This window comes from Zootoca vivipara, chromosome 12 (assembly GCF_965207765.1).
Source record: "Zootoca vivipara chromosome 12, rZooViv2.hap1.1, whole genome shotgun sequence".
NCBI lineage: Eukaryota > Metazoa > Chordata > Lepidosauria > Squamata > Lacertidae > Zootoca > Zootoca vivipara.
Window position 1 is genome coordinate 39,211,733 of NC_142595.1, and position 15,215 is coordinate 39,226,947.

The 15,215-nt window shown below is 42.3% G+C and overlaps 1 protein-coding gene across 1 annotated transcript in view; it reads left to right on the plus strand.

The window, feature by feature from the left end:
• Nucleotides 1-15,215, plus strand: part of LOC118095529 (caspase recruitment domain-containing protein 8-like) — a 44,429-nt gene that overhangs the window by 16,368 nt on the left and 12,846 nt on the right. Inside the window, exons 8-10 of the mRNA XM_088654733.1 lie at nucleotides 4,666-4,807; nucleotides 5,117-5,187; nucleotides 6,290-6,455. Of these exons, the coding sequence (XP_088510859.1) occupies nucleotides 4,666-4,807; nucleotides 5,117-5,187; nucleotides 6,290-6,455 (379 nt within the window). The remainder of the gene's footprint in view (nucleotides 1-4,665; nucleotides 4,808-5,116; nucleotides 5,188-6,289; nucleotides 6,456-15,215) is intronic.

Below are 15,215 nucleotides of genomic sequence, written 5' to 3' on the forward strand. Positions count from 1 at the left end.
CAGATGCAAATCTGCCACCCCTTCCAAAATGTTGCTTGAGGCACCTGCCTCAGACAGACTCATGATAACGCCGGCCCAGAGAACTCACTCAAAATGCTCAAAATTCCAAAAAGGCAAGTTAAAAATTGGTAAGTATGATCCAGGAAAGGTGAGGGGGAGAGCTTGTTGCCAGTTCCTGGAATGTGTAGAAGTGAGGAAGCAGGTTCAAATCAGGCCTGCCAATATATAGTACATGGTTAGTTTGATTCAGGGTTCTTCCTGACCTTTGAGGACAATGCAGTTGCTTTCTTTGTCCTTACAACAGTCAAGTGAGAAAAGAGATTATGGTTAATTTAGAGGTTTGCAAAAGGACATAAAATAACATTAGAAGAGCTTGCTGGATCAGGCCAATGGCACATATACTCCAGCATCCTGCTCTCGCAGTGGCCAAACAGTTGCCTGTCAGGAACCAGCAAGCAGGATTTGAGCACAAGGACTCACAACTCCTCCCTCCTTCTATTCAGAAGCATTGCTGCCTCCAACTATGGAGACAGAGGATGGCCGTTGTTGCTAGCAGCCAACAACAGTCCCCTGGTCCACTAATTTGTCTAACCCTCTTTTAAAGAAGTTCCATAGTTTAACTCTGCATTGCATGAAGAAGTAATTTCATTTTTCAGTCCTGAATCTTCCAACACTCGCCTTCATTGGATGCTACCAGGTTCTTGTGATATGAGAAAGGAAAAAAACCATTTCTCCAACCACTGTCTCCATGCCATGTGTAATTCTATGAACTTCAAACATGTCAGCTCTTACTTGCCTTTTCCCTAAACTAAAAGGTCCCAAATGTTGCAACCCGTCTTCATAGCAGAGTCGCCTCATCCTCTTAATCTTACATTGTAGGAGGATGTGAAGCTGCTCTTTGAACCTCAGTTTTATACCTACCAATCCAGATCATAAAGTTTGCTCATAGCATGTAATTGTAAACAGAGCCAGACCCATTGCAAGATTAAGCATTGAAGAACTGCATGTTATGGGCACTGATCGCGTCTTTGTAGGGTGGCACTGTGGTCTTAAACCATTGAGTCTCTTGGGCTTGCGATCCGAGTGAGCTCCCATTGCCCTGCCCCAGCTTCTGTCAATCTACCAGTTCGAATGCACGCCAGTGCAAGTAGATAAACAGGTACCACTGTGATGGGAAGGTAAACAGCATTCCCGTGTGCTCTGGCTTCCGTCATGACGTTCCATTGCACCAGAAGCGGTTTAGTCATGCTGGCCACATGACCCAGAAATCTGTCTGCGGACAAACGCCAGCTCCCTCAGCCTGAAGCAAGATGAGCACCACAACCCCATAGTCACCTTTGACTGAACTTATCCGCCCAAGGATTAATTAACCTTTTACCTTTACCTGTAGGCAGCAAGGTGGAGAAAGAACTGACATGGATAAATCCCTATATGACCTTTGGGTTTGGGGATTCCTGCAGAGATCCATCTTTTCTCTGATGCAACTTAACCTTTGCATGAAACTGCTGGAAGAGTTTTGTTTGGAAATTTCTCATATGGTTTCATGGAGCCAATTCCTAGGGTGGGGAGCTCCCTCATTTGGAGGTCTTCAGGCAGAGGCTTGACAGCCACCTGCTGAACATGCTGTTAGGGTTAGATTTCCTGCATCAGGCCAGGTGGCGTACAAAATTCCCTCCAGCTCTGTAGGTTGCTGTGGATACTCCTCTCCCCTCCTCACATTATTTCAGGGAGGATGAGAAGCTCCTGCATTCTTGGCTGTCAGCAGACAGGACTTGGATGCAGAAATGGAATATGAATTCCTGGCAAAAGTGGGTCAGTTACCTGTTGCAACCCTTTCATGTGTAACATTTGGCTGGTTGATAGAGATTAGAGCAGGCATCCCCAAACTGCAGCCCTCCAGAAGTTTTGGCCTACAACTCCCATGATCCCTAGCTAACAGTACCAGTGGTCGGGGAGGATGGGAATTGTAGTCCAAAACATCTGGAGGGCCGACGTTTGGGGATGCCTGGATTAGAGTTTACCTGTTGCAATCATACACAAAGAGATGATTCTGGGTAAGAAAATAATTGTTTATTGTAATTCCTGGGTCCTGCAGGCACCCTTTCTGTGCTCCTCCTCAGTGAGCAACTGTTTGGCTGCTTCACTCTCATCCAGCTCTCCCCCAAGCAACTCCAAGGATTGTTTTTTGTTTTTTTTTTGAGGTGGGTTGTTTTTTTATCTCACGCTCACACGTTTTTCCTGCTCCAACTCCTTGCCGCTCCTCCCTGCTTCAGAACCTGCTGGGAATGAGAGAGAGAGCTCCCGGGACAGACGCCTCTTGCGCTCGCCCTGCCCTCAAGTCTCCTGCCATTGATGGAGGGAAGCATCTCAAAGGGATTCCTCGCCAAAGGGAGCAGCAAGCAACAGGTTTCCCGCTGCCCTCGGGCCAGGCATCTCTCCTCCGGGGCATCAGGCGCCACGAGTTGGGCACCAGAGTCTGGCTCTCCTGCCTCTCTGCCTTGGCACAGTCTCCAGATTGTGGGATGTGAGACACAAGAGCAGTCAAGTACAACATCCCTAGAGTGGACATAGAAGGGGATGTCTGGACGAGCCAGTCGGAACTTCCTGTTTCTCCTAGGCTGGTTGCAGGTAGGTAGCCGTGTTGGTCTGCCGTAGTCAAAACAAATTTTAAAAAATCCTTCCAGTAGCACCTTAGAGACCAACTGAAGAAGTGTGCACCTGAAGAAGTGTGCATGCACATGAAGGCTCATACCAATGACAAACTTAGTTGGTCTCTAAGGTGCTACTGGAAGGATTTTTTTTATTTTTTTTCTCCTAGGCTGGGACAGACTTCCTCTGCATGTGACTAGAGGTGGGTATGGCCTCACCTGTGCAGGTGACAAAAGCATAGGGCTGGCTGCCATTCTCTGACTACATTCCTCAATGAAGCAATATCTGTTTAGCCTAAGATGCCCTCTTGGCTTCCAGCCAAGAGAGGACAAAGGAGCTGTCTCTGCATGGGATAGTTTCCAGGTATATGTAACTTTTCTAAGCTAAGTCTGCTTTCTGGGGTCCTGTTGTGTACAGAATGATGTGTGAGTAAACTCTTTTTACACTTTTATAGAAGACTGTGTCATGTCTTATCTTTTATTGGGGAATAAAGAGGAAAATACCAGGACAGTTTTTATAGAGGCTTTAGCGAGCCTGAGCAACGCATCCCCTGTGTAAGTTTAAAAGGGGAATGTTACTCTGCTAAATTGTGGAACTTGTTAAGACAAGTTGGAATAGGATATAATCAAATAATATATCCTCTCCTGCATCCCTGAACAATCCCACACGGATCTGGATCTAGCAAGAGTTGGAAATAACACAAGGCAGCTTCCTCATGATGAGGCCAGCCTGATAATGGCTGAGTCTTAAGCAAACAAAGGCAGGGTGATGACAATCAGGAAGGCTACCAACCAGGCAAACAATCCCCACTGAGCCAGAGTGAGTCAGATGAACAAAGGCCAACAGGACAGGAGAGATTTTAGTATTGCAGCTTGCCTGATGTGGAGGGGGGGGGAATCCTTTGGGTCTGTTAGCGGTGACTAGCAAGAAGTGGGGGCAAAAATTCATGTGGGCTGACAGACTGTAAAAGGAGACAGAGAGATTTATGTTTTGGATTCAAAGTTGCTGCACCTATGGGAGAAGCAAAGGACCCTCTTGGAGTGTAATGCTTTGAACAGTAGGCTCAGGCTGTATATATGTGTAAATAAAACAAATATAATAAAAGACACCACATGCTTTGAGCCCCACTTTGGGTGACAGGTTCCTGTTTTGCAAGGGGTTGGACTAGATGACCGTCTCAGTCCCTTCCAACTCTACAAGTCTATGATTCTCTGAATCCTACATGGGAAAGTCTAAAAGTGTCCTTGGAACCCTGAGAGGTCATTTGATAAAACACTCAGAGAGAGGAGGTGGTACAGTAATTGTCGTTTAATAAAGTGAGTGAACTTTGAACAGCAGAGAAAATAGATTAGTATTGTAGGATGATTATTGTAACGGGGTGGGGAGAGGGAAAGTAGGAAAGCAGGGTGTGAAATGGAGAAAGAAAACAGGGAGAAGAAAGAAAGCAGGAAAGCAAGGGGGACGAAATGGAGAAGGAAAATGATGGGCTGGGAGAGAAAGCTTTCCTGCATTCCTGAAGAAACTGTCCCATGGAGTAGGAGATGTCAGCGCCACAAGCAGGGGGGCCGGGAGTGGGCACAGCACCCACATGCAAATCTCCCACCCCTTCCAGAATGTTGCTTGAGGCACCTGCCACAGACTGACTCATGATACTGGGTTGTGTTTTTCTAATTCCCAAAGGAGGAGCAGGTTCTTCTCTCATGCTCATACGTTTTCCTGCCCCAACTCCTTGCCACTCCTCTCTGCTTCAGAACCTGCTGGGAAAGAGAGAGAGCTCCCGGAACAGACGCCTCTTGCGCTCGCCCTGCCCTCGAGTCTCCTGCTGCTGACGGAGGGAAGCATCTCAAAGGGTTTCCTCGCCAAAGGGAGAAGGAAGCGACGGGTTTCCCGCTGCCCTCAGGCCAGGCATCTCTCCTCCGGGGCATCAGGTGCCGCGAGTTGGGCACCAGAGTCTGGCTCTCCTGCCTCTTTTCCTTGGCACAGTCTCCGGATCTGGGTCTTTCTCTGACCACCGAGGATTTTGCTGGGCTGGGGCTGGTGGAGAAGGAGCGCGATGGCCAAGAAGACTTCCAAGGGACGCTTTGGGGAAGCCCAGGAAGAGGTGGAGTTCCGAAGTCTGACGGTGTGTATTGAGGGGGACCACGCCGTCAACTTGACGGTAAGAGGCTGACTTTACATTACAACGATATTTGCATCTTGTGATGAGAAGATTTAATGTAATTTTAAACATGCATATTTTAAAGACCCACCATACTTAAGGAATCAGTCCAGGTCAGGCTGTTATGAGCAAAATACATACAGAAGGCAGTAGGTTTAGAAGAGCCTTTATCACTGTGTACTGTAGTTGTGGCCTCAAGCAGTGCTCCTTGGTATGGTCACAGCAGTGCTGGAAATGGACAAGAATGCCCCGTTTTCAGATGGGACAAGTATTCTGGCATCCACATGCATGCTTGTGGTTTTATTATAGGATCTTCCAGAAAGAAGAATCCAACTACATGATGAGGTTTGGGACTCAGAAAGGGGCCATGAAGCTTACAGGTAAGTGATATCTCTCCCTGATCGCTTGAAAATTTCTCCCTTCTGGGAATGGTTTCTACATTGAATTGTTCCCTCACCCTGATGTGGGTGTGGGTGTGGGTGATCCTGGGGCCAGGGGGGCTGAGCCAGGCTGTGATGGACAAGGCAGCCTGAGATGAAGTGGCTGTTGCCTTCTGCTGGTGAAAAGGAGGCTGCCTTACCTGAAAGAGGAGGCAGAGCTGGACCTGACAGCCAAGACCAATCAGCTTGATAATAATAATAATAATAATAATAATAATAATAATAATAATAATAATAATAACAACAACAACAACAACATATCCCAGAGGGGAGAGAGGGAGGCACAGCTGCTGCATCTTCCTTTCTCAGGAAGATGGAAAAATATGGACAACAGAGGCAGCGGACTGGTTTGAGTCCCTGCTGCAGATCCAGGCCACCAGTGCAGCTTCACCCCCACCAACCACCTGCCACACACCTTCCTTTCAGGTCTCCATTTTGAAAATGGCTCTATTGCAACTTTGCCCTCCTTGTTCCTTGGGAGTGTGGGTTAGGGTTGTAACACTTACATTTTCAAAATAGAGACCTGCAAGGAAGGGCAGGTGTGCAGTTGAGGAGGAGGAAGTGGTGAGTTAGCAGGCGGTGGAGGAGGAGAGGCAGCAAGAGGGCCTGTGGAAGAGCTGGTCACAGAGGCAGTGGCAGGCAGATCTGCCATCCCTCTTAGGAGGCTCCAGGTATGCCTCCCCCTCCCGGCTTGCCTCCCCCTCTTCATGGGCAGCCTGGCTCTGTTTGCTTGCAGAACGTATAATAATGAAGTCACCTGACTTGGATGCAACCCAGAGAGGAGTGCAAAATGTATCATGAAGACTGTGTACATTCTTGGCCATTAAAAAAGGATGACAAATTACATAATGCTTTCTTTCCAATGTGGAATAAATCAGGATGTTTTCCAGGTTGCAAAGGAAAAGCAGATCTCAGCCTGCTCAGAGGATCAGTGAGGCAGAATACTAGGCGTGGAATACTTAAGCCCCAGCTTGTATCCTAATCAGACTCTAATTCTCTACCTACAACAATGCCTAAAATACAATAAATGTTTTTGCCACAGGTCACTAGAAGGAGTCGCTATCACTGGTGACGAAATGGTCTGCAAGGGAAGAAAAGAATTACCAAAGTCAGAATCCCCCCTATTTGCGGAGGAAGGAAGAAGCAGCAAGATGGAAAACCCAGCAGTTTGTGGGGAAAGTGTTGTGTGTAATCTGTGTCCCTGTGAGGTAAGTGGCTGAACACATGGGCCCAGACTGGGGGGAGGGGGCAGCTGCCTCCCCCCAATCAAGTAAATGAATAAAAATATATAACTAAAAGTAGAAATTGTGGAAAGATTTTGACAGATTTTTCTGAGCACTTGGAGTAAAAAAAAGTAGTAGTAATATTAAACAACTGTTGTTGAGACATTTCATTCCAAATCTGCAAGACACAGGCGGACAGATTACTCCTAAGTGTCCCTGCTCAGGAACTGGAGCCAAACCAGCCGCCTGGTTCTAGGGAGCTGGTAATGATTAAACGTGTGAGAGGGTGACTACAAGGAAGTTGGCAGGATCAGTCCTACTAAACACAGACTCGGCGGCGTAGCAAGCTGCCGCAACACCCGGCGTGGTCAAATTGCCATGCACCCGGGGGGTGGTGCAGGGGCGCGGTATTGCCACCCCCCTGTCCCTCCAAAGCCACGTGCCTCCAGTGCCAAGCTCCAGGTAGAAAGCCCGCTCAGTTCAGCGCGCCCACCACACCAAGCGGGCTTTTTACCTGGAGTTTGGAGCTGGAGGCACACAGCTTTGGACTCATGGGGGGGCGCAATACCCCATCATGTAACGACGCATATTGCAGCATCACGCTGCACTTGCGTTGTTACGTGGCAGGGTATCTCTGCCCCCCAGTGACTCCAAAGCCGCACACCTCCAACTCCAAACTCCCAAAGCCCGCTTGGCGCAGCAGGGGTGGTGTGCCACTTGGCGCCCCCACCCCCGCGACTCTCAAGCTGAGCCTCCAGCCTCCCAGTAAAAAGTCCTCTTGGTGTGGTGCGCCGTGCAGACTATTTACCGGGAGGCTGGAGGCTCGGCTTGGGAGTCATGGGGGTAGGGGTGCCAAGTGGGCCCCCCCTCTTTGAAGACCTATTCTGTGGCAGTGCATTCCCATTTCCTGGAATGAGAATGTTTTCTCCATGTACCTTTCTTATGTACGTGTACTTTATTTTTTTTTATTTTTTTATTTTAAAAACATCTTTATTTTTTATTTTAAAAAGTCATACAAATGATAATGTGTAAGATAGCAATAATTTACATATAATGGTCAAACTCCAAAAAGCAAAAAGGTAAAATGATAAAATGATAACAAGCAACTCAAAAGCACAAAACATACAAGATACCAAGGGGGAAAAAAGGAGAAAAGAAAATGAAAGAAAAGAAAGTGCAAATTCGAAGTACAATGAAGAAAAAGAAAATATCCCACAATAAAAAGAAACTTCCAGATAGTGAAATCGGTTCCCTTTCACCATTCCTACATCATTGTGTTTCTTCCTCAATATGATTCTTTTTAGTAATTTTATATTCCTCAGATATATATATTTATATTTTGTTCACTTCCATCTTCCTTGATTTGAGTATCTATCCGATAACTTGTTGGTTCTATTCTAGGCATATCACCCATTTTGAGCTTAATCCCTCTTTGTAAAAATAATCTATTGCATAGCTCCATTCCGTTTTTAATTTTTGTTTAGAAGTTTTCCTAATTATTGTTGTTATTCTGGCTAGGTTCATATATTCTACTAATTTTATTTTTTTTTATTTTTTAATTATATTTTTTATTAAACGTTTTATCAACACACATACAAAACACAAATACAAAAAGTAAACATCAAAATACAGAAATACAAAAATACAAAAATACAACAGAGAAAATATATCATCTCTAATCCATTTTAATATTCATTGTCCTCTGGCTTCCCCAATTCCCTACTATCTGATTTTCATTTTTATAAACTTCTGTAGCAGTTTCTAAATCATCCTTCTTACCCATCATATAGTCTCTTTAACACTTCAAAAATTTCATCTTTATATCATCTATCATATTTTCTCCCTTTCAATCTTCTATTATTTCCCTATTGCCTTAACTTCTTTATTTTCCTGGATGTTCAAAATCTAGTTTTCAAATTCATTCCCTATGTATATTTTAAATTTCTTCCAATCTTTTAAAACTTTGTCATTTGTTTGGTCCCGGAGTCTTCCTGTCAATTCTGCCAATTCCATATAATCCATCATTTTCATTTGCCATTCCTGCATCGAAGGCAGTTCCTCTTTTTTCCAATATTGTGCTATTAAGATCCTAGCGGCTGTGGTGGCATACATAAACAAATTAACATCGTCCTTGGGGATTTCTTCCCCAATTATTCCAAGCAAAAAGGCTTCCGGTTTTTTCAAAAATGTGTTTTTAAACATCTTTTTCAATTCATTATAAATCATTTCCCAGAAGCCTTTTATCTTAGGGCATGTCCACCACATATGGTAGAATGAGCCAACATCCTGCTTACATTTCCAACATTTGTTGTCGCTTTTGTGATACATTTTAGCCAGCTTGACCGGCGTCAAATACCATCTATACATCATTTTAATCAAATTTTCCTTCAACACAGTACAAGCCGTAAATTTCATACCCTTCTTCCACAATTTTTCCCACTCCGACATCATCACATTATGACCCAAGTCCTTGGCCCATTCAATCATCACTGATTTTGTTTGCTCATCTTTCAAATGCCATTCTAGCAACAAATTATACATTCTAGACAAATTCTTGTAGTCTGTCTCTAATAACTCCGTTTCTAATTTCGACTTTTCTGTCTGGAATCCTATTTTTTTATCTAGCTTGAATGCTTCATTTATCTGCACATACTGAAACCAGTCACTCAACCTATCTTTCAGTTGTTCATATGGCCTTAACTTAAAGTGGTTTCCCACCTCCATCAGGATATCTTTATATTTCAACCTATTCTCGTCCATATTTGTCCTTTTAGGTTTCTTTGCCTCAAGTGGTGAGATCCACCTAGGAGTTTTTCTTTCCAATAGATCTTTGTATCTAATCCAAACATTAAACAATGATTTCCTAATTATATGGCTTTTAAAACCTTTGTGTAATTTTACTTTATCATACCATAAATATGCATGCCAACCAAACGCATTATCATGGCCCTCTAAATCCAACAAGTCATCATTGTCTAACAAAAACCATTCCTTCAACCAACAAAAAGCTGCGGCTTCAAAATAAATCTTTAAGTCTGGCAGGGAGAATCCTCCTCTTTCTTTTACATCAGTCAAAAGTTTGTATTTAATCCTGGGTTTCTTCCCCTGCCAGACAAATTTAGACAGTGTCTTCTGCCACTCTTGAAAACATTTCATTTTGTCAACTATCGGTAGGGCCTGAAATAAAAACAACATTCTCGGCAATACATTCATTTTAACAGTTGCAATTCTTCCCATTAAGGACAATTTCAACCTTGACCATACTTCCAAATCTCTTTGGATTTCTTTCCATAGTTTCTCATAATTGTCTTTATACAAGTTCAAATTTTTTGACGTCATATTAACTCCTAGGTATTTCACCTTTTTTACACACTTCAGTCCTGTGCAATCCTCTATATTCTGTCTCTCTTGCAATGTCAAGTTCTTTTCTAGTACTTTAGTTTTCCCTTTATTTAACTTAAAGCCTGCCACACTGCCAAACTCTTGAATTATCTGCAGTACTCTCACTGCACTCTGTTCAGGGTTCTGCAAGGTCAGTACTAAATCGTCTGCAAAGGCTTTTAACTTATATTGTTTTGTACCCACTGTAATTCCTTTAACACCATCATCGTTCCTTATCATGTTCAACAAAACCTCCAGAACGGAAATGAATAGCAGGGGGGAGAGTGGGCACCCTTGTCTTGTTCCTTTCTCAATTCTTATCTCTTCTGAGACCACATTATTTACAATAATCTTAGCTCTTTGCTCAGAGTAAATACCATTAATCCCATTAACAAAGTTTTGGCCAACCTCCATTTTTACAAAATTTCTTTTCATAAAATTCCAAGAGATATTATCAAAAGCTTTTTCGGCATCTACAAAAATTAACATTGCTTTGGTGTTTATTTTCACTTCCAATCTCTCAAGAATATCTATTATAATTCTCACATTGTCTTTCATATGTCTACCAGGCAGGAATCCTGCCTGGTCTTTATGAATTAAGTCTTTCAACACCCTTTTCAATCTTGATGCCAAAATACTAGCAAATATCTTATAATCCACATTTAGTAAGGAGATTGGTCTGTAATTTTTAACCTGAGTCTTGTCCACATCCGGTTTTGGTATCAGAGAGATAAAAGCTTCTTTCCAAGTCTCTGGTGCTTTGCCCCCCCCTAAAATCTCATTTGCTACCTCCATTAATGGTTGTATCAACCAGTTTTTTAATGTTTTGTAGTACTTGGAGGTAAGTCCATCAGGTCCTGGGGCTTTGTCGTTTTTCAATTCTTGAATTGCTGTTTCAACCTCCTGTCTTGTAATCAGTCCATTCAGTAGGCTCTTTTGTTGTGCTGGAATTTTTTGCAGTCCATTTTCTTTTATAAACTTCTCAATTCCATCTAAATCTTCTTTTTCCCTTTTATATAACTGTTTGTAATATTTTGTAAAGCATTTCCGTATCTCTGCAGGGTTCTCAATAGATTTTCCTTCATCCATAATCTTTATAATTGTATTCTCTTTTTGTCTTTTCTTCAATTGCCAAGCCAACAATTTTCCACATTTATTAGCCGATTCGAAAGATCTTTGCTTCATTCTTCTAATTTTCCATTCAATTTCTTCATTTATTATTTGGGAGTACTGCACCTGCAAAGCTTTTATCTCTTTTTGAACTTCCTGACTTTTTGGATTATCTCTCAATTTTTTTTCTTTTTCTTTCAATTTGTCTAAAATCTTTTCCTTCTTTTCATTCCTCCTCTTCTTCCAAATTGTATTCTGTTGAATCAAAAATCCTCTCATTACTGCTTTGCCGGCATCCCAAACCATTGTAATATTTTGTCCTTTATTCAGATTTAATTCAAAATAATCTTTCAACATCTTCTGGGCCTTATTATTTATCTGCTCATTTCTCAGTAAAGAGTCATTCATCCTCCATCTAAAAGAACCCTGCAGGTACTGTTTTAACTCCATTAAAACTGCGTTGTGGTCTGAATAAGTTCTGGGGCATATCTCGCTTTTTGTCACTTTTGGACATAAGTCCTTTGTAATCCAAATGTAGTCCAATCTACTTCCTGACTTTTGCGAGTCCGAAAAAAAGGTGAACTCTTTTTCTAATGGATTTTTTAGCCTCCAAACATCTACTAAATCAAAATTCTCCACCAAATCAAAGAATGTTTTTGGAAGCTTGCCATCATTAGATATTTTTTGTCTTTGAGTTCTATCCATCATGGTCGATACAGCCCCATTAAAATCTCCCATCATTATGATCTTATAATCCAAATATTCCAACAGCGCAGTATGAATGTTCTTGAAAAAGTCTGATTTAGCTTCATTTGGTGCATAAATTCCAAGTATCAAACATTTTTCGCCTTGCAGAGATATTTCCACTGCGATATATCTCCCTGTTTCATCCTTAAACAATAGTCTAGGGTTATATTTTTCCTTTACATAGATGACTACCCCTCTTTTCTTAACTTTATCAGAAGATATAAATTCTTGGCCCAATAACTTATTTTGTAAAATTCTTCTATGAGTCCTAATTACATGGGTCTCTTGTAAACAGATAATGTCCAAATTCTGTTTTTTAACTACGTGATAAATCTTCCTTCTTTTAACGCATGAATTTAGTCCATTCACGTTCCACGAAAGTACTCTTAACGCCATCTTGTCTTACTTTAAAGTTTAATCTTCGTCTCCTGGTCCAGCGCCAATCCCTGCTCCTGCTCCTGCCAGCAATTCTAAATCGAATGCTCCTGGTCCAGCTCCTGCTCCCAAACCTTGGCCTCCTCCAGTTGGTGATTTAAAATCCTCTGCGTGGCTTTCCAAAAATCTTCTTTTATCTTCAACCGATCGGATCTTATATTCTTTTTGTTTGTATTTAAATGCCAGGCCTTCTGGAAATTTCCACTTAAAGAAAATATTTTTCCTCGTCAAAATCGTTGTCAGGTCTAAATATTTATTTCTTTTAGCCAAGAAGAATTTAGGAGTTTCTTTAAACAAAATTACCGTGTGCTGGAGAACTTCCAATTTTTTCTGGTAGTGGTGACCTAGTATCTTATCTCTTTGCTCCTTTGTTTGAAAAACCACTATACAGTCATTCAAAAAATTGGAATCCTTTTTCTTTTTTGGGCCTACTCTGTAAGCCCTCAAAATAGTGGCTTTTATCTCTTCTTTGTCCAGGCCCCACCAATCAGAAAATTCTTGTGCGATTAAATCTCCCAAATCTCCTTTTCCCTTCTCCAGCTCCGGCAAATTCCTGAGTCTTAATTGATTCTCCTTATCCCGTAGTTCAATAAAAGCAAGCCTAATTTGTGTTTCTTCCTGCAACTTTTCTAAGTCTGTTAGCTTAGTTGTTTCAATGTCTGTTACTCTCACATTTAAACCAGAGACCTGTGTTTTAACTTCCTGAAGATCTTTTTTCATCACACCAAATTCTTCTTTAAATTCCTGGAGACACTTTGTGGTGGCTTTTACCTCTTTAGTTAAACTTTGTAGACTCTGCTTATTTTCTTTCATAAATTCCAAAATTTGCTCTTGAAAAGCTTGATCTTTGGAATCCCTTCTCAATTGCATTTTTTTGTCGGTGCCCGACATTTTTTGTTTATATATTCCACCTTTATGATTGCCAAATAATTTGTAATCCACCAGGCAGCTAATGTGCCTTTCCAAGCCAGAAAACTGTAATCCACAATGCAATTATTATGTCTCTAATTCCAGAGAGATGCCTTCTTTGCAAAGTCCCCAATTTTATAATCCACTTAGCAGCTAGCGTGCTAGACCAGTGGGATTCCTGCCCTTAAAATTATTTTGTAATCCACACAGCAGCCAACGTGCTGGAAATCACATAAGTTCTTCCACAACCAAACCAAAAATCATTTGTAATCCACACAGCAGCTGATGTGCTGGAGCACACTTTCTCTTTCTCCAAAACCCAAAATATTTTGTAATCCACACAGCAGCCAACGTGCTGGAATTTACTTTCGTTTCCTCTTAGTTCGAAACACCCCTGTATTACCAACAGAGGCTGCAATGCTGGAAAACACTCACTTTCCCCCAGCTGGCTCCCAAGGTCATCAAACCTTCTTGTAACCCAAACAACTGGGTAGGTGCTGGAAATCAGGCTCCTTTCTCACAGGCGGCAAGTACTTTCTTTCTGTCCATAGGGGTATAGTCAAAATCCAACAAAGTCTATTGCAGTCTTCTTAATATAACTTAGTTCCAACAATGTGGCAAGTCCTTAACTCCCAAATAACACTGTCTCCAATTTTGCAAATAGTTAAAAAGAGGCAGACTTCAACAGCTCTTTTTCAGTTCTTTTGAGGCATTGTTACACTAACAAAGCCTCTATTCTCTGGCTGAGCTGACAGGTCCTCCTTTTCCAGCAAATGACTCCCTTTAGTTCTTTATTGCTTAATTGCTTAATTGCTCTCTAAGTACACCTAAATCGTCTCCCCCCCCCTCTATATGGGGGAGGTTTGACAGCTCTCCAGAAAGAGTCTTAGAAAGAAAAAAGTCTTTGCGGCTTCAGTAACTTTTGCTGCTGCCGCTTCAATCAGTAGATAGGGGCTGGCTTCCTTCTTTTAAACCCCTTATCCGTGGCCAATTTATTCCAAATTAAGTCAGATTAATATCCTAAGTACTCACGGTCCATTCTTTAGCCTTTTGTTAGGAAGAATCGCCCGCTGTTGCCATTCAGTCCTGCGGCTTCACGCTGTCAAGGAGAGTGCTGTGTCCACCATAGCGCTGCAGCTCCGACCCCCTCGCTCTCGGGGGCTCAAAATTAAGCCTTTCCGGGGAAGGGGGAGCCCGCAAAACTGCGCTGCCGGACCGTCCACGTTCTCAAGAAGCCCCTCTTGAGATTTCTGAGGGCGCCCGCTTCGCCGGAGCAGGGCGCCCAGTCCTTGACGCGTCGGTTTCAGCTCAGCTGAACTGAAACCCGACTGAATGGCCGCGCGGCACGACAGGAAGCCCGACAATAGTTTCCATATATTCTACTAATTTTAAATGCCAATCTTCGATTGATGGGACTTTATCTCCTTTCCAATTTTTGGCTAGCACTATTCTTGCCGCTGCACATGCAGTATTCTCCTATCCTTAGGGGTATTCTCAGGTAGTAGATTTAAGAGAAAAATCTCCGGTTTTTTTCCGAATGTCCACTTCAGCATTTTTTTAAATTTCTCGTATACGTTGTTCCAAAATATGCTCACTTTACTACAATTCCACCAGCAATGGAGATAGTCTCCTGCTTCCACTTTGCACTTCCAACATCTGTCAGATTCCTTTTTATATATCTTAGCTAGTTTGGCCGGTGTCAAATGCCACCTGAATACCATTTTCCATATGTTTTCCTTTATCCCCATACAAGCCGTAAAGTTAATATCCTCCCCCTACAATTTATCCCACTGAGAGCTATAAATCGTTCTTCCAACGTCCTGTGCCCATCTTATCATCACGTATTTGGTCATCTCATCTTTCATATCCCATTCAAGTAAATATTTATAAATTTTTGCCAAAGGTTTTATGGGGTTATCTAATAGTAATTCCTGTAACTTTGATCTATTTTCAACAAATCCAACCGCTTTGTGTTTACTAAAGATGCTTAACACCTGGCAATAATGTAGCCAGCTCAGACAGTATTGTTCTATTTGGTGGTAAGGTTTTAGTACATATTGATCGTTAACCTTGTCTACTAATTCTTTGTATGTTACCCACCTTCCTCCTTTGGGCTCTTTACTCATTGAGACCATCTCCAAAGGTGAGGCCCACCAAGGGACT